Source organism: Terrapene carolina, unplaced genomic scaffold (assembly GCF_002925995.2).
Source record: "Terrapene carolina triunguis isolate 2854851 unplaced genomic scaffold, T_m_triunguis-2.0 Scaffold23, whole genome shotgun sequence".
NCBI classification, from domain to species: domain Eukaryota; kingdom Metazoa; phylum Chordata; order Testudines; family Emydidae; genus Terrapene; species Terrapene triunguis.
Window position 1 is genome coordinate 26703694 of NW_020664374.1, and position 24199 is coordinate 26727892.

The following is a 24199-nucleotide window of genomic DNA, read 5'->3' on the forward strand; positions in this document are numbered from 1 at the left end:
CGCCATTAGAGTGTTTGTAATTTAGCTAAATGTATTAATGAACTATTACAAATACAGACGTGTTCCTAAAGTGTGAGTGTTGCAAATGTGCACATCAGAGTTCCCAACTAAATAGTAATTTTAATAATACTGGGCCTAATCTTGAGACAAGAGCCTGTCAAACCTCAGAGTGATAACTGGGAATTCTTACATAATCACTATAATTATTTACGATTCATAGAGCTACATAATGTGGTAGAAGACCTTTGAATTGCTACATAAATGCCTAGAATTTGATTCTTAGATGTGGTTTCACTCTTCAGACTGAACGGGAAGCAAGGCATTGGCAGCCCCTGGAGGGCTGTGCGTGGGTGAAACACACTAACAAGAAAGAGCAATAATAAGGGAAAAACAATACCAGCCCAATGTCTCCCTGGAGTGTCAATAGATATTTCTAAACCACTGTGGCAATGCCTGTAGACAAACACTGAAGAAAGTATGCAGAGACCTTGAGAGGGAAAGTACAAAGCCAAAGAGAGGAGTGTGTGTGGGGGGGGAAGGATTAGAAATAATTCCAGCAATGTGGATTTTACAGCTGCTTCCCACAACAAAAATATTCAAGGATTGAGTAAAATTTTGTTTACATTCAAGGTATAATGGCCTGTTCTGAATGGGTAGTGCTGGTATGAGCTTTATGCCTTAGGTTAGCCCCACATGTTACAAAACAACCCCTCTGAGAGACAGCTGAGGTTCCCTGCCCCTTCTCCCAAATCATGTGGGATTTCTATGGGTGCTGCCCTTGGCATCCAGCCCACTGAGTACTTTGTGGAGGGGTATATGGAGTACATTAAGGAATAGACTAGATGGCATGTCAGCCAGTGGAGCTCAATAAAGAGCGGATTACTGGAAAAGAAAGCCACTAAATAAATGCTGCACTTCCATAAAGATTAATAACATAATTGCGTGCTTTATTGATATACACAGTAAAGCAGTATATAATACAATAGTAAGGCATATATTTGGTGAAATTTGATATGTTGTGAAAAATGCAGTAAAACTGAAGTTTATAAAAAAATTAGTAAATGTTACAGTGTTGGTGTTAAAACACAATATTTTATGATACCCAAGGAATAAACCAGTACTGAGTAACAATGAAATAACATGCCATATGATATTTATGTAGTCAGTTACAATGATTATGTTTTACAGTTTAATACTTTGTGGTTATAAGGAACATGAAATAATTCCCAAATTATGCTTAAAAAGCAGCAATAAAGCTCTCAACTTTTTAAATATTTTTAACAGATTCACTCCAAAACTAATGTCTAGAAAGTAAAAACCAACCAAAATAAAACCCTGATGAAAGCAATCGTGCAAGCCATTTACCTCTGATTTTTTAAAGAGGTTTAACTTACAAGCACAAAAAAAGAAAGAAAAACAAATCCATTCCCTTATATCTTGATTTGAACTTTCCTGAAGAAAGGCAATCAGAAGCAAACAGGGTACCCACTGTAAATAAAGCTTTTAAAGAGCTCTTTATCATGAAAGTGATCTGGGTTTCTTTTTAATGTATTAGTATTAAATGATGAGACCGGTTCACACAATGGACAAGTGGTGACAATGTAACATCTGTACGTAATTGTCAGGAACACCACAAAACCAAAGTGAGGTAGAAATAGCATGACTAGCCATGTTCAATGTTAACTAGCATTCAAAATAAAATAAAATCTCTCTCAACTTTTAATTACACTTCGTACAAGAAGAGGTAACAGATTTTTACCCTTGCAAAGTAATGTAAGTCAGATGGTGTATTTCTATGTGTTATAAAAGGAAATTAAAAGCTGATAAAAGAAAATGAAATGGTAAAGCTTTTGCTAACAGCACCTCACACCCCAACCTACCCTAATGAGTTGCTGTTGAACCGTTTAATCTATTTTCTGTTCTCCCTCTCCCAAGTCATTGTGAATTGTGCGGTATTACTTGCAGAAAAAATGGGGAAGAACAAAATACTGAGGGGACAAGGGTGGGGGAGGGAGAAGAACCTTGTTTTGCTGATGAACATTTCATGGAACAGTGTGGCACCTTCAACTGCTTATCATACAGGAACAGTAGTAATTCTTTTACACTGCCCCCCAAAGCTTTAAACGCCGTGACTCCTTGGAACTTGCTGCCACAAGGGGTTGAGATAGATATTGTAGATGTGTTCACTCCCCCACCCAAAGATTGGGTAACTTTATGATCATTAATAACATTGGTAGCTATGCAATCTATGATGATATATGAACAATCACTTCGTGCTTCTAGGCAGAAGCTGATCAGCAGCAGGGGGCCAGTAAGGAATCTCCTTCCCTCCACCTACAGCATCTCAGAAAGGTGGCATTATGGGTGGGGAGGAAGCATATCAAACTTCTGCTGAAACATCATGTGCTGGCGCTGCCAGAGGCAGGGTACCGGACAATAAGGTCCAAAGGTTTAATCCGGTAAGGCAATTCCTATGTTTCTTTACTACAACATTCAGGATTTTAGTCGGCAGAAGAAACAGCTGGAGTATAGGATATTAATTAGATTTACAATTTATTTTTGCAAGCTCTGAAGAGAGCATTGTCATGTAATGTGCTCTTTCATTTCATTATTGCAGACTAGCTGGATGATTCATGTAATCCTTAATTTTATCTGGAAAGAGGTGGAAAAACTACCTCAGCTGGAAGTTAAGAAGCTTTTTTTAAGCCAACCTTAGTCAGACAAAAAACAACGTGAAAGGTAAGTCAGTTGTTTTGGTGTTGCTGCAGAAAATACTTCCTTTGCTAAGCAGGGAAAAGAACACAGAACATGAATACATCTCTGGTACAGTTACAGAGCTGAAATGATACTAAATAAATGCATTGCCTCCATTTTTTTGTTGTTTTTTTTAAAGGGGGTTTCTATAAACAATTATTTTTTATAAAGCACACTTTAGTTTACAATCTTTCTTTATAACTGTTATAAATGTTTTTAAACAACCCGAAATGCGTTCCATATAAAGAAATGGCAAGTTATTTAGCTATCAAGATTTTACATGTAGTTTTCTTATAATTTTTGTACAATTGCATAGACGTGTAAAACCTGCCATTGTTAACAAAACAATAACAGACTTAGGAAACTACTGAAATCTACAGTATAGTACCACTACTCTTCACAAAAATATAGATTTGTTTTCTTGTAAACTCTTACAGTCTAATCCTCTTTGTTGTATGAATTTTATAAAAACCATGCGGGATGCCTGAAGTTGTAAAACACATCTCGCTATTCTAATGCCTTGTCATCAGTCATCACTGTAACTAAGGTTTCCATTGCTCTGCCCAAGTCATCTGCCATGTGGAAAAGGCTCCCTACATTGTGGCCTGAAAAACAAAAGGCAAAGAAAAGGACATTAATAACAGGGACAGGACAGTGAATTGTTATGAACATTACGTATAAGGGAAGTAGACACAGATCACTCTCCATGTATATCTCTGCACAATTTCATGCTGAGTACAACATGGAATATTGTACCTAAAAATCCCCACACTACAACACATATAAAAAGTCATTTGTGATAGTGTGACATTCATAGCACAATTGTTAGAAGAGCTCGGTGAATCTTGCAGAAAACGTCACAACCAATACTGGTTTGAATTTGTACAGTAATGCACTTTGGCAATGCTCCATGTGCTCGCTTTCCAAACACGTACAAGTGCTCGAGTCGTATTGGCAGGAATATTCATGGCAAGCAAATTTCAAAGTCACATGCATAAGTAGCCACATAAACCACATTTTAGATTTGCACATGTATTAAATGGGTGCTGGAAGTGCTTGATCACTCATCCGATCAGTGAATAAAAAACAACCAGACCAATCATAACTAACACAGATTGACTAGGGAATAATCCAAAGTCAGTTAGGGTATGTCTGCAAATAAAAATACGTGGCTGGCCTGTGCCAGATGACTTGGGCTTGGGCTGCAGCCTGAGCTCTGGGACCCTCCCACCGTTTAGGGTCCTAGAGTGGAGGCTCTAGCCCAGTGTTTCTCAAACTGGGGTCGCTGCTTGTGCAGGGAAAGCCCCTTGGTGGGCCAGGCCGGTTTGTTTACCTGCCCCGTCCGCAGGTCCGGCTGATCGCGGCTCCCACTGGCTGCGGTTCGCTGCTCCAGGCCAATGGGAGCTGCTGGAAGCGGCGCGGCCCGAGGGACTTTCTGGCTGCCGCTTCCAGCAGCCCCCATTGGCCTGGAGCAGCGAACCGCGTCCAGTGGGAGCCGCGATCGGCCGGACCTGCGGACGGGGCAGGTAAATAAACCGGCCTGGCCTGCCAGGGGATTTCCCTACACAAGCGGCGACCCCAGTTTGTGAAACACTGCTCTAGCCCAAGCCCAGAAGTCTACATTGCAATGAAACAGCCCCTTAGGCTGAGCCAGCTGGCATGTGCCAGCCGTGGGTGTCTAACTGCAGTGTAGACATACCCTTCAAATCAATGTGAATCAGGCCCGAGTCTAAAACTGTTTGTGATCCAACTAAAGGATTAAGAACAATTCACAACTACATTTCCTGAATCCTTTCAAATAAATTTATTCAAGGAAACTGCCATCGGTTTGTGGATACTCCACTAGCAGCAAAAGAGGCTACATTTATCAGATACATTATTTACTGTGGTTTATTTGCTCAGCTCTAGTCACTGGTATCAAGGGGAGATCCTGAAATATTATCACTTTTGGTTATACATCTCAGATGGTTTATGTCATTACGAGAGCTACTTTCATGGCATTTTAACTTTTTATTAACCAATAACTAACTACTACTTTATATTAAAATCAGACAAAGATATGCTGAAATAGCATGAAGAGTTTGAGTCACCAAGAACTCCGGTGGTAGAAAGTCTGTTCAGAGAAGCGTTACAACAGGATGTGGCACACAGCAGCACCCAGAGTTGCTTGGCACAGTCCACAAAGTGAGAGGAGTCAGTCGAGGATAGGACAGGACCAGGACACTCAACACCTCTCATCATCCTGGTCCCATCAACTAGAGCTTCCCACCCTAGTGGATGGAATTTCTGCACTGATGCAGGGGATATATTTTGCACTTCCCCACTCAAGTGGAGTAAATCAAACTCAAAGAACAGATACTAGGAGTTAAGATCAGACTCTTTCTTTAAACTGTTGTGCCTAAATATTACAGTATATAGATAATCATGCACTGTTGACATTTCTGCGGTACCAAGATGGTAGAGCTGAATTAATTAAAACTTGTGGGACAGAAACTTTAAAGTAAATCATTTAAATTCATTTACTGTGTAAAGGAATCAGTTCAATGCTCATAAAAGTGAGGGGCTAATATCACTTGCTTGAACCAATCATAACACAGCCAAGTATTTATGTAAACTTCCCCACACAATCCTGGCAATGCTCCTCTAGCCTAACCGCTACGCTACCTCAGCTATATTGCCATCGTTGGCCTCCTGAGCAGATTCTACCAATGCTGCGGCTTTGGGATGTTCACAGTGGCAATTAGGAAGAGAACGTTAAATGTATTCTCATTGGTGATTTTAATTTAAATTAGATAAAGCATGAGGGAGAATGAGGCAGTGAGCAATCCCGCAAGATGTAAAGAGTCAGGATAAAATGAACAATTCACCCTCCTTTCCCTGTTCAGTCTCTCTCTTTTGCTTTTGTGAAAAAGACCAAAGGATGCTGCTCTATGCTGCGGAAGGCAAAATACAAACTTTAGAAACAACAAACCTAAAAGTGGGACTAGCGGGCTTACACAATTGATAATTGGTATTAAGAGGCTTTCAGCTGTAAGTAGACAGTTCAAATCCAGCTAAGTCAGTAGTGACCAAACATCATCATAATCTAACTGCTATCTTGTGGCCTCCATGAAATAATATTTGCAGTCTCTGTCCAGTTTCTGGTACCATTGTAAATTGGCACCCTTGCTTTATGTTGACCAGCGACATCAAAGACTGAATGGCCACGGGGCACAAGCTAACATGTCACTGCTGGCACTGATCCTTTTACAACAAGGCTAGTAACTATAATAAGGGCTGTGTAAGGAAGTTTGCAACACTGCCTCCTTTGCTGTGGATAAATAAAAGATTTCAGCCTCCTGGACTATCCATGCGGCACCTTTCACAAGTTACACATTCACACTTCTAATCTGAAAAATTAGGGTATTTTTTCTTCACTCCCTACCTATGCAAAAACAGCAGAATCATTTTTGCTCAACCTTCTAAATAAATAAATATTGATATAGATAGATCTAGCTCTGGTGGATTTCAGTACTGGAAAATTCAGCCTAAAAAGGGAAAGTTTGAGTAAGTCAAAAATGAGTAAAAAACACCTTTTGAAATGAAGGTGCTTACATAAAAAGAATGACAGCTGTCACTATGTGCTCCGCCTTTCTGACACATTTATATGCGTATGTATGGCATGGTATAAAGGTTTTACTGGCGTACATTTGGACTGACCTGCATAATCTGAAACAGTCCACTGAACTCTTCAGTCCTGCAAGCTACTTTCAACAGCCTCTATTTTAGTCTTTAAGGCACCTATCACAAAATTATTTCTTCACCCACATCTACCCCAAACCTTGGACTCGGAGGGGCCGAAAATTATAATGGCCAAACATCAATGAGTGGCAATATTAAAACTGTCAGTGATCCCAGAGTCACACTCAGCTATCTTGTGATCTGCTATCATAGAAACAATTCCGGGATTCCAGTTTTTCAAGTGATATAACATCATTCATTTCTAGCCCTGGCAGACCAAGATATCAGACCTTAAATCCCCAATTCCCTGGATTTATGGAAAAGGTATTTTAGATCCTTTTTAGAAATATTTAGTATTTGTTCATACTATTTTTTCTGTCATTCAGAGCTCTGGTAACTAAGGCAACCTGATTTTACAGGCAGAGGATGAGCAACAACAACATTAATAAAAAAAATTAACAATAAAATATTTTCTAAACTGTGGCATAAGCAAACATAAAATGTAGCAAAATGAATGAGTTATACAGGCATCCAAAATGAGGGCCAATAAAACCTTTATGCATCTAGACGCTACCTTGTATTCTATATTATATCCAAATAGTATAACAATAGTGCAATAATTTTTTTAATTGCTGCTGCTGTACTTTTGGGATTATCACAACTACTCCTGTGTGTTTGGAGCCAAGAGCAAGTTATGTAGGTCATCCCATATAAGTGGCAATAACAAAAACTTTCTCCAGGATGGTATATCATGACATATTTTTTGTTGCGGCCACTCCATTATTTTTAAAGCCACTTGCTGTGTTTCAGTTTTTGATCTCCCTGTGGTCCCCTCCCCCGCACTTGCTAGTATGGTATATTAGCACTGAAAGTACATTAGAATTAGTGATGTAATTTCTGTGGGTGGAGATTAGCAACATCTACAAGAAAAATAAAAAGTACCTTAACAGAGGAGTAGCCTGCAAATGTACTATCTGCCCTGAGTAAAGGAGGGCCTGTCACTGCCCAGACTGAGCGGTGATTCAGATTCACAATCCTGTCCCCTCCCGCACTTGTTCAGGATGGGGGAGTAAATTACTGCACATCTTTTCTGCATCATTACAGCTCATTCTTCCAGATCCTCCCACTCTCTGTGTCCCCTTGTTCATGGGGTGAGGGTGGGGGAGGTAAGAGGTGAGTAGCCCTTGTGGTCCTCATCAGCTGCAGGCCCAGTTCCAATCCAAGTAGCCCTTCCTTAACCATGCTGGTGAGAAAGGCAATGTGGGTGTGCGGGGTGTTTATTCTCTCAAGACCATTGGGATTTGAGAACAATACAAGCATGGCTTTCCTGGCCATATGTGCACTACATATGGGTGTGTGCGTCATCTATAATGCCTATACCAGGAGGACTGTTGTTACACTTCTGTTGTATTCTTGTTTACTGGAACCACCTGAAATACAACATTCTATATTCCTTATTAAGATGCAGGAAAAAATGCTGGCCCAAAAAACATTTAATAAATGAAAACAGAACAGTCTAAACCAGGGTCTCATGTAGGATTATTATTATTTTAATATAATTGAGCTGTCAAAGACATCATTAATTCCACTTTCTTTTTTTGTAACATCACATTAAAGACAAAAAAGTTTCTCAGTGCTAGTGACTCTGCAAGGATGAAAAAACATTGTTTAAAAACATCACAATCGGCTTCAAAATGTAACAGAGGAAAAAGAGACATGGAAAGTGTTAATTTAATCTAGTCTTGTACAAATGGAGTGAACAATAATACATGTGTACTTGCCTTGAAAGCAGGACAACAGTATATTTCTGTAGACACTAACTGCATCGTTTCTAGTCACATACAGCATGATATGTACCGTATCTGCTGAATTTGCTTTAGAGGCTGTATTGGAATTAAGGCCCCCGGGAGAGGATACAGTAATTGAATATCAATCTTGCACTGCAGCTTGTTACAGAAATAAATGTGCAGTGTTCAGACTCTAAAGACAGGCCAGAAAGTAAATTAAAAAACCCCAAACACAATACTGTCTGTATTTCAGCAGTGCAAATTTCTAACCCCGGGCCTCAATCCCTGTTGGTGGGTCAGATTCAGATTGAGTAGCATCTTGAAATCAATGGGACTACTCACAGAGTAAGGCACTACTCAACACAAGTAAGAGGAACAAAATCTAATTGTGTTTTAATTGCAATCTGGCTTCACACAAATTGACTGACATGTAAACCTAAAGCGATGCTGTAACTAGACAGAGAAATATTTTTTAGCATGCAGACTTCATGTACATGTGGTCTGAGTAAGAGAAGATCGCTCTTAATCCTGCCAATTGCTGAGCACCCTTAACTCCCGCTGAGTTGAAACAAGAGTCGAGGGTGCTGAACATTTCCTTGGAGGTCCTCACTACTTTGTAGCATTAGGCCAGTGGATTTTCAGTACTTAGGAATTGCACACTCTCTAAAGCCAGGGCAGTGGCAGATTTTTTAAAGGCTATTACACACACACACAACCTGCATTTTGTCTTTGTTAATGATGTATGGAAATATAACCAAAGCCAAAGAAAATCAGCATCAAGGGCCTGTTCTGCTCAAATGGAGCCTAATCATCAGTTCTTAAGGGCCATTAATTAGCAGAATTGAATACCAAATCATTTCCATAGAATTTTTAAACAGGTGCAATCTGCTTGATGAAGTGTCAGATACTCTGCTGATGAACAAGTTAATAAGCAAGCACCAGATATCTCCCTTGAGGAAAGGCTGATCTACAGTGAAGTGGTTAGTCACCGATATAGCTGTCCAGTGCAAATGGCTGTACAAGTGCAGCTCACCCCAGGGAAACTGTACCAGTGCAAATCGCCATTTACGCCAATGTAGCACGGTCAGCCACAGTGGTGTAGCTACTCTGGTGGCTCCCCCCCCACCAGCCCAGTGTAGATGCAGTCTGAGTATGTCACTATTAGTCTCTCCCCATTGCAGGTACAGTAACATCCCACAGTTAGGCCACTTTTTAAATTCCTGATTCGTTCATTCTAAGCACCTTCCGTGCATGATTTTCTGCAAGTTCATTTCACAGCTGTGATTACACTAAGGTAGCTTCTGAATATTTTATCTTTCATAATCATTTCATTGGGCATTTCATCTTTCAAACATGAGGCCTTTAGGAGTGCAAAGAATAGCTTAACAATAAAAAAAGTTCACTAGAAATACTTAAAAAGGTAATATGACAACACTGCACAAAACATTTTCACTCCAGTAATAGGCAGAGAAGTATGAATTCTGAAAGCTCAGAGCATTATAAAAAGCCATTTTTTTCATCAGACTGATCATTTCTAGAGCACACAGCAAATACCTTTATTCCTTTATATAACTGAATGCAGCACTGTGAAGTCGGTGGATGTTAGGAGCATTCCTTATTGTGCAAAACTGAATTTGCAAATTAAAAATAAAAAGTGTGAGTTTTTCATACCTCTCAACCTTCAGTATTCTAAAGGAAAAACCTATTTACCTTGATTCTATAGATATCTATAAAACAATTCTGCCTATGGACAGGAACAGGCCAATGTCAGATTATGACTTCTGATCATGTGTGTCACATAACGACTTTATTTTAATATAGTCTCATCTTCTGTCATCTCCTGAGTTTCCATCTTTGTGGGGCTTGGAAGTGAGGCACACTCCTGTTCTAACATTTTCCCCATTGAAAGTTGAGAGGCATTGTATATTAGAGCACGCTTGTGGCATGCACTCAGGAAAACAAAACAAAAACAAATAAGCTACACAGCTGCCACACAAATGCCGGACACAGAGAGCAAGATGCCATGGCTTCTGTTTGTCACAGTGAGCCTGAATCTCACTAACCTCTCTTACTGGCTTTCCGGGGGCATTTCTTCCTTTAGTAACAGACAAAGGTAGCAGAAAGGAAAGAAAAACAAAACCACAAATAAATCAATAGTAGTTTATACTGACAAAGACACTTCAGCCTCCACTTAGGAATTTAATACAGGCATAATATAATAATAAATCTAATTTTTTTTAATAAAGTGAAGGACTACAGTGCTTTTAACACCACTGGCAGTTGAGTGTTGATCAAATCAAGAGTAAATATAAAAATCCTTGCTTATTGCTTTTAACATAGCCAAGTATAGAAGTAGTTATGAAGTCTACTGAAATCAGCCAAATATAACCTTCCACAGAGGAGAGGAAGGCAGTGATGTTCTAAATCCATTTTCTAAGTGAGCAATATGATTATATTGATTTCAAGTATTCCTACTAGCTAACATTTGTGCTAAAATCTTCTCTCTCTGACTTCATAATTAATGCACTCAGACTTTACGGAGTTTATTCTGCTCTGAATATCCCACTTTTGCACCTAAAATAGAAAGTTACCCAATTGCCACTCTAATGCATTCTTGTACACATGTTAAAGATGAATATTTTGTGTAACATCAAGACATTGGTGTGCATTTTGGGAAGCTTACTAAGAACACAAAGAGGCTGGGTGGCAAGAGAGGGAAGGAAAGGTAAACTTTTTCAAATGGAGATGAAGCAAAAAGGATTTAGGAACTGACCAAGAATCAAGCAGGTTTCTTATAGACTTTGGAATGTAATGAAATATCTGAGAAATTAGATGTGGCTTTAACTTGCATGACTGCCTTTACTCAGGGGATCAAAGATCTCATTCACAGGCCTTGGTACATATTTTTGCCTGGACAAACTTCTCTTGAATGATACTCAAGCTCTCCATCAATATGAGGCACCCTGTCCTTCTCAACCACACAACCTCTGTCAATAAAATATATACACCCTGGTAATGTGAAGAACTGTTCTACTCTTTACATTATCAATGCTATGTTGTTGTTGTTATTATTTGTAGTATTGTAGCACCTAGCCGGGGACCAGGATCCGACTGTGCTGAGCACTGTAAAACACAGAACAAAAGGGGGTTGCCCTAAAGAGCTTACAATTTAGGTATGCAATGTTGGTCCCAAAATATTACAGAGACAAGGTGCATGAGGTAATATTTTTTATTGGACCAACTTCTGTTAGTGAGAGAGACAAACTTTCGAGCTGCACAGAGCTCTTCTTCTGTGTAAGCTCAAAAGTTGTCTCTCTCACAACAGAAGTTGGTCCAATAAAAGATATTACCTCACCCACCTTGTCTTTCTACAATCTAGATACAACACAAGAGATACCAGATGAATACAGAACTACAAGGGAGTACAAGGAAACAACAAGACAACACCGGTACCGGGCAGGCAGTGATTTTGACATGCCAGCAGCTTAACCATTACTGAGTTTTTTGTAGGCATCACTGGAAAGATGATTTTTTTAAGGATGGATTTGAAGGAGGATAATGAGGTAGCCTGTATACAATGAAATGTATACAATGTGTACTAATTTCTCCTCAGATGCTTTCTTGATGCCCTGTCCTCACACAGCAAAAGGTAGAATCCATGTTTATTTTATAAATCCACATTCAAATACACTAGTCTCAAAGTCTCATCCAAAAAACTCCCCAATCCTGAAAGCTGACTGGCTAGCACAGACCTATGTGTTTTGGGGCCAAAGTCATCATAAATATTGTATTTAAACTTTCCAAAAAGAGGTGCAGTAGCTGCATCTCAACTACCATGCAGAACTCCAGCTTACATAAATTAAGAGGTTCACATTAGGGCCTGCAAGCTAATGTACTGTAGTAAATTCCAGAGGCATCAGTCACAACCAGGACCCCAGTCGTGCCATGTAAAACCATACATGAAGGTATGGTCCCCCAAAGTGCTTACAATCTAAATCTTGCAAAGACTTATGTATGTGTTTAACTTTATGGACTGTGTTTAGTCCCACTGACGTCAACAGGACTACTCATAGGGTGTAAAATTAAGTACATACATGGGTTGTCGCAAGATTGAAGCCTAAAATACTAATTATTAATTGTGTCACGTAAAGAATAAAGGGAAAAAGTCAAAAAGTCAAATAAAATAACAGCACCCTTAATGACATAAGCTTGGATTCTTCTGGACATTTTCTGAGAAACAGTAAAACTCAGATCACTCCCAAACAGCACGCCCAATTCTAGTCTGTCTTCTCAGCAGTCATTCTAAGAACGAACGGGTAAACACTTTGTTTTCAAAAATGAAGAGGGAAAGAATTTTGTTAATAATTATAGTAAGCTGAGTTTGTAACTAATAGAGTTATAGTGCAGATTTACATTTTTATGTGCAACAAGCCAAGTTATTGGCTTACCATAGTTTAAGACACACTTTCCCCATCCCACCTCCAAAATAAAATAAATTCTAGCCTTGAAAAATGTTTTCAAACAGTATTACTATCAAGAGAACACTTTTTTGCACTTCACGTGAAATTCATTAATATATTCTCAAGCAATTTCATCATGGCCTGATTATGTATTCAAAGGTGGAAAGCAACCTCAGGTCCCACTGAAGAAACAGTGACAGAGGCTCAGCCAGTACTGCACTGTGCTATCATCAGGGACTCAAGTATTGGAAAGACCTCAGGAATCTCGCTCCCTGGGGCTAACTGAACCACAGGCGTCATGGGGAAGGTTCAGCACTTGGCATCTTTCTGGATGCTGGCTGGAGTGGGCAGAAGCACCCCTTTCCTGGTCTGAGTTAGCTGTGAGATTCACTGCTTATGGTGGCTGAGAGAGTTCTTCCACTGATTCTGTAAAATGTGGAAAGGAGAGTTTGAACAATGATGCCAGTGCTTTGCTGACTAAATACAGAAAATTATAGGATACATTTTCAGTGCTGGAAGTAGGGATTTAGCTGCACAACTTATCAGTATTCAAGCATAGCTAATGCACTGCTGAAAGTGTGTTTGTGTGTGTGGACATAAAAGTGGGATAAAAAAATAAAAGCAGACTTGCAAATGATAAATCTATTTTCAATGCCATTTTTTATTTATTGCCCTGAGCTCACCATAATTCTTCTAAGTAAGCCATGCTAGGCGGCCTTTTTATTAAATGGTATCTTGACAAATTAATAAAGCTGAATTTTGACCCCCAAAAAATCATTGTAATTTACAACTGGGTTTATGTTCTTCTAAGTACTTATATGACTCCTTTCACCTTACTATCTAAGCCCCTGACTGTGCACCATTGAAGTCCACAGAAACTCTGCCACTGAGTTCAGTGGGCTCAGGATAATGTTCTTCTGTGTTCATTCATAAACAGCATTTGCAAACCTTAGCTACAAAATACATTGTGGATCACAATGAGATTTGTTTTAAGTAGGTGCAGTTCTACTGACTTCAGTGGAGTTTCACCTGCTAAACACCAGGACTGAACTTGGCCCTTATTTTTAAAATCGCATATTGTTGCTGCTTCTTTGTCAAGCCAAGATCTCTATCTACTGTCAATAAACTCCTTGAAGACTGTGTAATTTGTGCACAAGTATAGTGTGAAAACATTTTCCTCTGTGGCCCATTATCTAGCAGGGCTAAATAAGCCACTGAGGTGGTATTTAATAGTACATTTCCTCTAAATGTCAGACCTCTGGCTTTGACATCTGTTTTGTGTTAGCATAACAGCTGTCTGAGGCAGCTGCAGCAGCTGTGAATTTGCTGTGAGCAGCACAGCAATGGGAACATGGATGGGAAACCTCAGATTAAAAGGAAAGGAAAATTCCTTAAGGACAGCAATCATCAGGTACTCAGCAGAAATTCCCCCTGAAGAAATTAAACTGCTTTCAGCACCAACCTTTGGCTCTTCAAGGAGCACAGAGTTCTTTCTGTACTGTTTAAAAACTGTAAAAGGTTAAATTAAAAAAGAAAAAGTTATAAAAAGCTATACAGGGACATCACCTACTTTTCCCAAGATCTACTTATTGAGACCTGAGCTATGAGACAGAAATATCCAAAACACAAGTCCTGATAATAATGGGAGACTTTAACTACTTTAAGCTATCAGGAACAGTATCCCCGATAATGTCACAGCTAACCTGGTGGCTGAACTTTGTGACTTTGTCCTCACCCACAACTATTTCACAATTGGGGACAATATATACCTTCCAAGTCAGCGGCACTGCTATGGGTACCCGCATGGCCCCACAGTATGCCAACATTTTTACGGCTGACTTAGAACAATGCTTCCTTAGCTCTCGTCCCCTAATGCCCCTACTCTACTTGCGCTACATTGATGACATATTCATCATCTGGACCCATGGAAAAGAAGCCCTTGAGGAATTCCACCATGATTTCAATAATTTCCATCCCACCATCAACCTCAGCCTAGATCAAGCCACACACACGGTTCATTTCCTGGACACTACTGTGCTAATAAGCGATGGTCACATAAATACCACCCTATACCGGAAACCTACTGACGGCTACACTTACCTACATGCCTCCAGCTTCCATCCAGGACACACCACACGATCCATTGTCTACAGCCAAGCTCTAAGATATAACCGCATTTGCTCCAATCCCTCAGACAGAGACAAGCACCTACAAGATCTCTATCAAGCATTCTTAAAACTACAATACCCACCTGCTGAAGTGAAAAAAACAGATTGACAGAGCCAGACGAGTACCCAGAAGTCACCTCCTACAAGACAGGCCCAACAAAGAAAATAACAGAACACCACTAGCTGTCACCTTCAGCCCCCAACTAAAACCTCTCCAGCGCATCATCAAAGATCTACAACCTATCCTGAAAGATGATCCCTCACTCTCACAGATCTTGGGAAACAGACCTGTCCTCGCTTACAGACAACCCCCAACCTAAAGCAAACACTCACCAGCAACCACACATCACTGAACAATAACACTGACCCAGGAACCTATCCTTGTAACAAAGCCCGATGCCAACTCTGTCCACGTATCTATTCAAGTGACATCATCATAGGACCTAATCACATGAGCCATACCATCAGGGGCTCGTTCACCTGCACATCTACCAATGTGATATATGCCATCATGTGCCAGCAATGCCCCTCTGCCATGTACATTGGCCAAACCGGACAGTCTCTACGCAAAAGAATTAATGGACACAAATCTGACATCAGGAATCATAATACTCAAAAACCAGTGGGAGAACACTTTAACCTGTCTGGTCAATCAATGACAGACCTCCGGGTGGCTATTTTACAACAGAAAAACTTCAAAAACAGACTCCAACAAGAAACTGCTGAGCTGGAATTGATATGCAAACTAGATACAATCAATTTAGGATTGAATAAGGACTGGGAATGGCTGAGCCATTACAAACATTGAATCTATCTCCCCTTGTAAGTATTCTCACACTTCTTATCAAACTGTCTGTACTGAGCTATCTTGATTATCACTTCAAAAGTTTATTTATTTATTTTTTTCTCTTACTTAATTGGCCTCTCAGAGTTGGTAAGACAACTCCCACCTGTTCATGCTCTCTGTATGTGTGTATATATATCTCCTCAATATATGTTCCATTCTATATGCATTCGAAGAAGTGGGCTGTAGCCCACGAAAGCTTATGCTCTAATAAATTTGTTAGTCTCTAAGGTGCCACAAGTACTCCTGTTCTTTTAACTACCCAGGCATCTGTTAGAAATGTAATATGGCAAAACAGAAAATTTCCAATAAATTCTCAACGTTTTGGGGACAATTTTTTGTTTCAGAAAGTGAAAAAGTAACCAGAGGGTCAGCTATTTTAGACTTGATTCTGACCAACAGTAAAGAATTGATAGTGAATCTGAAGGTGGAACAAATTATTAAACAATCCATTTGTAAGCACCTGGAGAATAATAAGGTTATAAGGAATTGCCAGCATGGATTTGTCAAGAACAAATCATGCCAAACCAACCTAATTTCCTTCTTGGACAAGGTTCCTGGCTCAGTGGATACAAGGAAAGCAGTAGATGTGAAATATCTTGGTTTTAGCAAGGCTTTTGATCACAGTCCCACATGACACTCTCATGAACAAACTAGGGAAATGTGGTCTAGATGAAAACATTATAATGTGGGTGTACAACTGGTTGAAAGACTGTACTGAAAGAGTAGTTATCAGTGGTTCACTGTCAGATTGGGAAGGCATAACGTGGGGTTCTGCAAAGGTCAGTCCTGTGCCCATCACTATTCAATATTTCCATTAATAACTTGGATAATGGAATGGAGATATGCGTATAAAATCTGCAGATGACACCAAGCCGGGAGGGGTTACAAGTACTTGGGACAACATGATTACAATTCAAAATGACCTTGAAAAATTTGACAATTGATCTGAATTCAGCAAGATGAAATTCAATAAAGACAACCACAAAGTGCTTCACTTAGGAAGGAAAAATCAAATGCACAACTACAAAATGGGAAATGACTGGCTAGGTGGTAATTCTGCTGAAAAGGATTAGGGGGTTATAATGGATCACAAAGTGAATATTAGTCAACAATGTGATACAGCGGCAAACAAGGCTAATACTCTGGGGTGAATTAACGGGCATGTCATTGAGGTAGTTGTCCCACTCTACTTGGCATTGGTGAGGCCTCAGCTGGTGTAGTCTGTCCAATTTTGGGTGCCACACTTTAAGAAAGATGTGGACAAACTGGAGAGAGTCCAGAGCAGAGCAACAAAAATGATAAAAGGTTTAGAAAACCTGAGCTGTAAGGAAAGATTTAAAACAAAAACGGGGCATATGTTAATCTTGAGAAAAGACGACTAAGGGAGGGACCTGATAGTCTAGAAATGTGTTATGGGCTTTTATAAAGTGGATGGTAATCAACTCTTCTTCATGTCCACTGAAGGAAGGACAAGAGGTAATGGACTTAATCTGCGGCAAGGGAGATTCAGGTTAGATATTAAGAAAAATTCTCTAACTATAAGGGTAGATAAGCTCAGGAACAGGCTTCCAAAGAAGATTGTGGAATCCCCATCATTGGAGGTTTTTAAAAACAAAGTTGGACAAATATCTGTCAGGGATGGTCTAGGTTTACTTGGTCCTGCCACAGCACAGGGGGCTGGGTTTGATGACTTCTCAGGGTCCCTTCCAACCATGGCACCCTTCCAGGCCTGCGTTTCTATGATTGTATGCTTAGTTTTCTACATGTTGCAAGACTTGCTTTACAACAAAGGTGCTAAAATCTATTCAAAATAAATGCTACCAAGTTCTGATGCTCTTTTTAATACACCTGCTCACAATCATAGAAGTTAGAGATGGAAAAGTCATATTAAATCACCAGCCCAACTCCCTGCGACTGGGGATTTGTCCCTGTTATACATTTTATAATTTCAATTTTTGTTTTGGAAGTCACAAATAAAATCTTTCTGTTGCGAAGTTATTTCACAGCCTTATAGGAGCTCATTCTTAGGACACTTTCCTTGATATTTAGACTAAATTTTCCATTTTTAAACTTCACCCATGATTTTAACTGATACCTCCATGCAGCCCACTACATAAATTTGCCCCTTCCTTTGTGTTAAGAAAATTCATGTATTCCTAGACAGACAAGATGGATGACGTAATATCTTTTATTGGTCCAACTTCTGTTGGTGACAGAGACAAGCTTTTGAGTCACACAGCGCTCTTCCTCAGGTGTGAGAAAGGTACACCCAGGGGTTACAGCAAAATGCAAAGTGGAAGGGATTGTTTAGCCCAGGGGTTCCCAATGCGGTGCTTGTGGGCGCCATGGCGCCCGCCGAGGCATCCATGTGCGCCCGCCTACTGGCCGCCAGACAAGCAGCCGCCGAAATGCCGCTGAGAAGCGGCAACGTCAAGAAGCGCTACCGCCGAAATGCCGCCGAATTTCGGCGGTGACACATCTTGATGACGCTGCTTCACGGCGGCATTTCAGCGGCGACGCCTCTTGACATTGCCGCTTCACGGCAGCATTTCGGCAGCTGCTTATCCAGCGGCCATGGTCCTCGGCGGCTAGTCGTCCGGCACCCGCCCACGGAAAAGGTTGGGGACCACTGGTTTAGCATAAGTAGTTAGAACATATTGTAAAGGACCATTCAAGGTAGAGTGGACTGTTAACACTTCTGCAGTGATAAGACAAAAAGATGGGATTAGTGGGCCCCTGTACCACATGTTGTGATAGGCATGTGTAGGATCCATGGATTTTGAAAGGTGTGTTGTGGGGAGTGTTAATCATTGTAGCAGGGGAGATATGTCTGCAGGTTTTGTCATACAGAAAAATGTTTTCTGTACTAAAACACTAATTAATATACTACAAATTACAGCATATCGCTGCTTGCAATAGGTTCTGTATATCATTTATATGCTGTCAGCTTTATTAATTAAGTTTGCTATAAAATTTATAGCAAAAAAATAAAATTAAAAACCCTTTTTACACTCCGTCAGCACAGAGTGGAATCTGAAATAGTGTGGTAATTTCCTATTTTAAGTACAGGAAAATAACTACTGCAGCTTAAATAACACATTAATTGTTGACTTTTGAAATGTGACCACTGTATTCCAAACATGCTTGTATTTTCAAAATGATTATTCTTCAATTGCCATCAACTCTGATTAGGAAGTTTGCTACAATGAACAAGGACCACAGTCTTAAAAACTGGGTTAGGCTTATAAATTAATAGGTAGGACAAACAAAGATATTTTCAGAGTGCTGAATACACACAAATGCCAATGAAATCAATGGGAGCCAGCAGCTTTGAAAATCAGGGCACTCTTTTTGGGTGCCTAAACGTGGACTTAGAAGCTTGTATCTTTAACAGGCTCTCTCTTTCTGGTGGCTAAACCATAGGTGCAATTTGGGGATGGATATAGTGCACACATATGCTCACCATGTTAAGGAGATCAACTTAGGTGAAAGTATTTTGCAGCGGATTTTCTTGGATAACGTTTTTCCTATATGATTCTATTTCCATTATCCATTTTTCCATTCAATTCTCCAACCTCCCTTCCAGAGGTGAAAGTACACCGGACTGGACCAGCTTCTCCAGCAGTGATTTAAAGGGCCCAGGGCTCCAGCCGCTGCGGGGAGCCTCGGGCCCTTTAAATCACCGCCGAAGCCCTGCCGCCACTACCCCAGGCTGGGCTTGGGCAGGGGATTTAAAGGGCCCGGGGTTCCCCGCAGTGGCAGGAGCACCGGGCCCTTTAAATCCCCACCCGAGCCCTGCCGTCCCGGTGTAGCGGAGGCAGGGCTCCCGCGGTGATTTAAAGGGCCCAGAGCTCCGCGGCAGCTGGAGCCCCGGACCCTTTAATTCACCCCTGAGCTCCCAGCTGCCTCTGCAGCTGGGAGCTCCGGGGTGATTTAAAGGCCCTGGGGCTCCCAGCCACAGCCAGAGCCCCAGGGCCTTTAAATCTTGAAAGGCCCTGCCTCTTCTGGTTGAGGCCGCGCCTCTTCCGGTTGAGACCACGCCCCCGCTCAGGACTCCGGCGTACCGGTAAGTCCTTTAAGTTACTTTCACCTCTGCTCCCTTCACTTTCTACTGTTTGTGGCGGCCCTATCACATCACCTTATGAGGATTATTGGTTATGGTTCGCATGGCAGAGGTCCTTGCTTGGGATGAAGCAGGCACATCATCCTTTGGAGAAGGCACTTGGTGTGAAATTCATCTCCCTGTGCAAATGGTGTGCACAAAGCCTATGCACATCCACAAAATAAGGCAAAAGTGGGACTTCAGGTGGCATATAGGACTTATGGGGCTTCTCCACAGCAGGTGAATGTCAACCACTGTAGCTACTGTCCAACAATCATTCCATCTCCAATCCTGAATACAAGCAATTCTCTTGGCAGTAGAATGTTTTGTTCTGGCTCAGAAAAGACCTTTTCTTAAATAAAAAGCTTTAGAAACCATAATTCAAATAATGTGTGTGCTTATCTTCAGCAAACAAAGGGAGCAAACTTTAATAAAAACAAGAAAATTGAAAGGGGTGCTGTTGTCTCTACACACACACACACACACACACACACACTCTCTCACTCTGTACAAACTAGCAGCCAGCTTATTTTGTCTCACTTTGAACTCGAACAGCGTGAGTTTGAAAGTTTTGACTCCAACTCTAATGTTATTGGGTTCGCAATCTTCTTAGAAAGAAGGAGAGAGAATAAAATACAATCAAACATACAGATTGAAAACCACAGAGGGACTGTGAAAAAAGAAACCAAGGGAAAGGGAAAAGAGGAAATTCTAAGAAAAAAAACAGATATAGAGTGTATATTGTTAATAGGGCACCCAGGAAGCTAGGTTAGATTTTTGGGGAGGTTATGATGTCCCTTATATATAAACACAGCTTCTTTGTAGCTAGTCTTAACAAAAACAACTGAATAATCTTGAGTGAAAAAAACAGAGAGAGAGACAGAAGTAGCTTATTTCTCTCTCTCTCACACACACACACACCATCTACTTATACACATGTACTTGTACTGTAAAACCTCAGAGTTATGAACACCAGAGTTACAAACTGACCACAAACCACATTTGGAACCAGAAGTATGCAATCAGGCAGCAGCAGAGAAAAAGAAAAAGCAAATACAGGACAGTACTGTGTTAAACGTTAACTACTAAAAAATAAAGGGAAAGCAGCATTTTTCTTCTGCATAGTAAAGTTTAAAAGCTGTATTAAGTCAATGTTCAGTTGTAAACTTTTGAAAGAACAGCCATAATGTTTTGTTCAGAGTTACGAACATTTCAGAGTTACACAAAATCTCCATTCCTGAGGCGTTCATAACTCTGAGGTTCTACTGTATATTATATTGCGTGATCTTTAAGGAAGGTATACCACCTCTTAACTGCTGATATATGCTTCTGGGTAACTGAAGCTTACCTCTTGTACTTGGGAAGGAATTGTTAAGCTGTTCCATCACCTCCTCCAACCCTGTGCTTGTGTCCTGGGGAGGGCTGAGCAGGTCATCCTCACCTTAAAAACAAATCCAAACCACGGCATTTACGTCACTGCAAAAACATCTGGTAAACAGATCACTATGGTACTTCCCCTCCCACCCATGTACCTTACGGAGGCAGGACACTTGAAATAAATCCTCCTGGCTAATATCCAGTCTAAATTTTAAGGGGTAATTTTGTCACCGAATGTTATATGCTTTCCATTTTAATGAAGCTGTGTAAAATCAGGCAAATCTGCATCTTAAACTTTAATTCATTAAAAGAATGCCAGGATTACTTGATCTGGGGGAAACGTCTGCTAAGAGGAGGGAGTTCATATAAATGATGGTCCTTGTTTCAGTTTTCCTCATTCCATTACTGGTACCAATTTTTGCTGTTGTGAGCAGTGCTGTTTGAGCAGCTCTCTAATGGTGCTGGCTTCATGTTAGGAATGCTTTGCCTAGCAGAGTAAATCTGCATCAACATTAATATTTCTGACAGTTTAATTGCATCAGATTGGTGCTCCAGGAACACTCAATTGTACTGTGAAAGGTTTTAAAAACAGTTCAAACAAAGCAAAATCCATATGTCCCTTTGAATGATTTCTATAATCTGATTATAAGGCAGAAGCTTACTGGGAAGTTCAGAACCCTTCATCTTTACAGGTATTTTTACATTTTCTGATGTTTTCACATAACCAAATGCCATCTGCCCAATTGTACAGGAAAGGGTAATTTTGCTTAGTTTTTAATCTGAAGCCTAATAGCAGTAAAGTGCTTAAAAAGCAGAGTTTCTAAAAGGAGAATACACCTGGAGGGTTATCTATGAGAGTGAGATTCTCTCTTATTTGTCTAATCCCCCATTAAGACACAAAAGCTGCTTTGCCATCTGTAATAACCCAAGCAGAGATGCATCAGCATTTTGAAAATTATTTGAGCCTTTGTCCCATTTCACAAGTCCTCTATTATTAGTGTAGAATACACCTGGCATCTTACCTCACTGGACTTGAAAAAGCAATGCCACCTAAAGAATATTAATGATACCAACCCCCCCATTTTTTAGATACTCCATGTCAGTGAAATCTCTACTACAAGGACATGACAAAATCCAAGTCTTATAGCACTGCTTCTGTCAGGCTTAGTATGCATCTCGGCTTTGGACCCAGAAGGCTGTGGATTCAAGTCTTGTGGCAGGAATTATTTTCATACAAAATGTTGCCCCATTAGAGGTGTTGTTCTTTGAAAACTTAAGAAAACCAGAGTCACTTTTCCAGCCTCTGATGGATGTCAAGGTGGAAATTCAGAGCCAGATTTTGCCACTACTCAGGCTAAATACCTGAATCAGCCTGGATAAAGAAGGGAGAATCTGGCCCTAAAGATTCAAATATATATTTTCAAAGAATAGGGAATAATCCTATTGTGTTCTGGCCAACATTAATCACCTGAGAAAGGACAGGCACTAATATCCAAAGTGGTATTGTTAAGCACAGATACAAGTTTAGCTGTACATGCCCTCAAGATCAATATACGTTTATTTTATCTTAATGCTAAGTGCATTAGAAAACATTACCTAAAATTTACTTTTAACTTGTAGTTAAATATAGTTTAAAATGTATTTAAATAATTGTATTTAAATAAAATAATGAAACCGGACATCCTACAAGCAGCCCCCAACAACAACTAAAAGACTTCAACTGTATTGTAACAGTGAAAAGTGCTGCACATTAGCATAGCTAAAAAGATCCCATGTGATCTTTGTTCCAGGGTTCTGGAATGCTGCTTCACTGTGAAGTCTCATTATGATTACACTGAAATCGATTAAACATCTTACTGTCCTTCTACATTTTTGTCTCAGAAAACTAATTTAGGTCTAACAAATTATGTTAAATGGGAGTCATCTTTAGCAGGATGCACAATGAGAATCCATTTACTGTATGTTTGGCCTAACTAATGACACAACAAAGATCTATACATCTGTTAATAAGAAGGCTGGTAACTGCTGACTTTCTGGTTTTGCATCCATATGTTTAAGTAATAGATTTTATGGAAAAAGGGAAAACACATAGAAAGAAGTAATTAAATGGTCATGAAATGATTAAGCTCATCACAATTCAGTTCAGAACACTAATCTAAATCATATTAGTATGTCCGTAACAAATTTTGTATATAGTGCAGGGTAACTAAAGTAAGAAGCAAACAAGCAATTTCAGTAATAACCCCCCGCCCCCCCACCCCCGCCACACACACACACCTTTGCTCATTACTGTACTCTCCTCTCACCCCTAGTATTTAACTTTAAGATCACTTCAGCACTACACATTCTCTCAAAGGTACATTACTCCACACTGGTTATTGTAGGAGATCCCTACATAGTCTATTTTGTTGCCCCAATCATGCATTTGATGATGGTAGCATTACCACTCACAAGGCAGCAGAAGTCATCCAATATAGGGTAAATCTGTCACCTCCATTTAATTTAAGACTGACAACAAGTTCTGTAAACACACGCCCACCTCTGCGTCTGAACTAAATATGTTTTACAGTGTGATAGAGGAAAACATTAATTCCTCCAATTTAAAAAAAAAGAAAAATCAGCTTACTGCATTTTAGTTATCTGTACAAATCAGAATATTTCCAATAGCCTTAAAATTGTTTCTTTTGTGAAGCTATTGGTACTTTGAAGTCACCAAATTAAACCAGCTTATTGTAAGAATACATTGCTAGACAATTACTGCTTTACTTAAAATAATTCCGTTACTGGGTGTGACCTGGAGAGACAGACCCCCCCCCTTAGAAACCTGTCAGGGCTCCATGGGAAAGGCTGATGACTGCCTGGCAAGATAGGTATGCATATAAGCAGTTGATTCTTTTCAAAGTATGTTTTCTCTGTAATACTTTTGTTCTGAATAAATAATACTTTGCTTTATGAAGTCTGGCTGGTCATTGGTTAACCCTGTC

At 40.1% G+C, this 24199-nt stretch overlaps 1 protein-coding gene across 4 annotated transcripts in view; it reads right to left on the reverse strand.

Moving 5' to 3' along the window:
- Window positions 1-946: 946 nt before the first annotated feature.
- Window positions 947-24199, reverse strand: part of LOC112112035 (dystrophin) — a 1981667-nt gene continuing 1958414 nt past the window's right edge. For 3 of the 4 annotated variants that reach the window (XM_026649948.1, XM_024207744.1, XM_024207743.1), the window contains 2 exons: window positions 21187-21279; window positions 947-3359 (listed from right to left, as the gene is read on the reverse strand). In XM_026649948.1, the coding sequence (XP_026505733.1) occupies window positions 3262-3359; window positions 21187-21279 (191 nt within the window). In that variant the 3' untranslated portion in view covers window positions 947-3261. Of the gene's footprint in view, window positions 3360-10324; window positions 10357-21186; window positions 21280-24199 lie in introns of all 4 variants that reach the window. The other variant, XM_026649940.2, reaches the window with a different exon arrangement.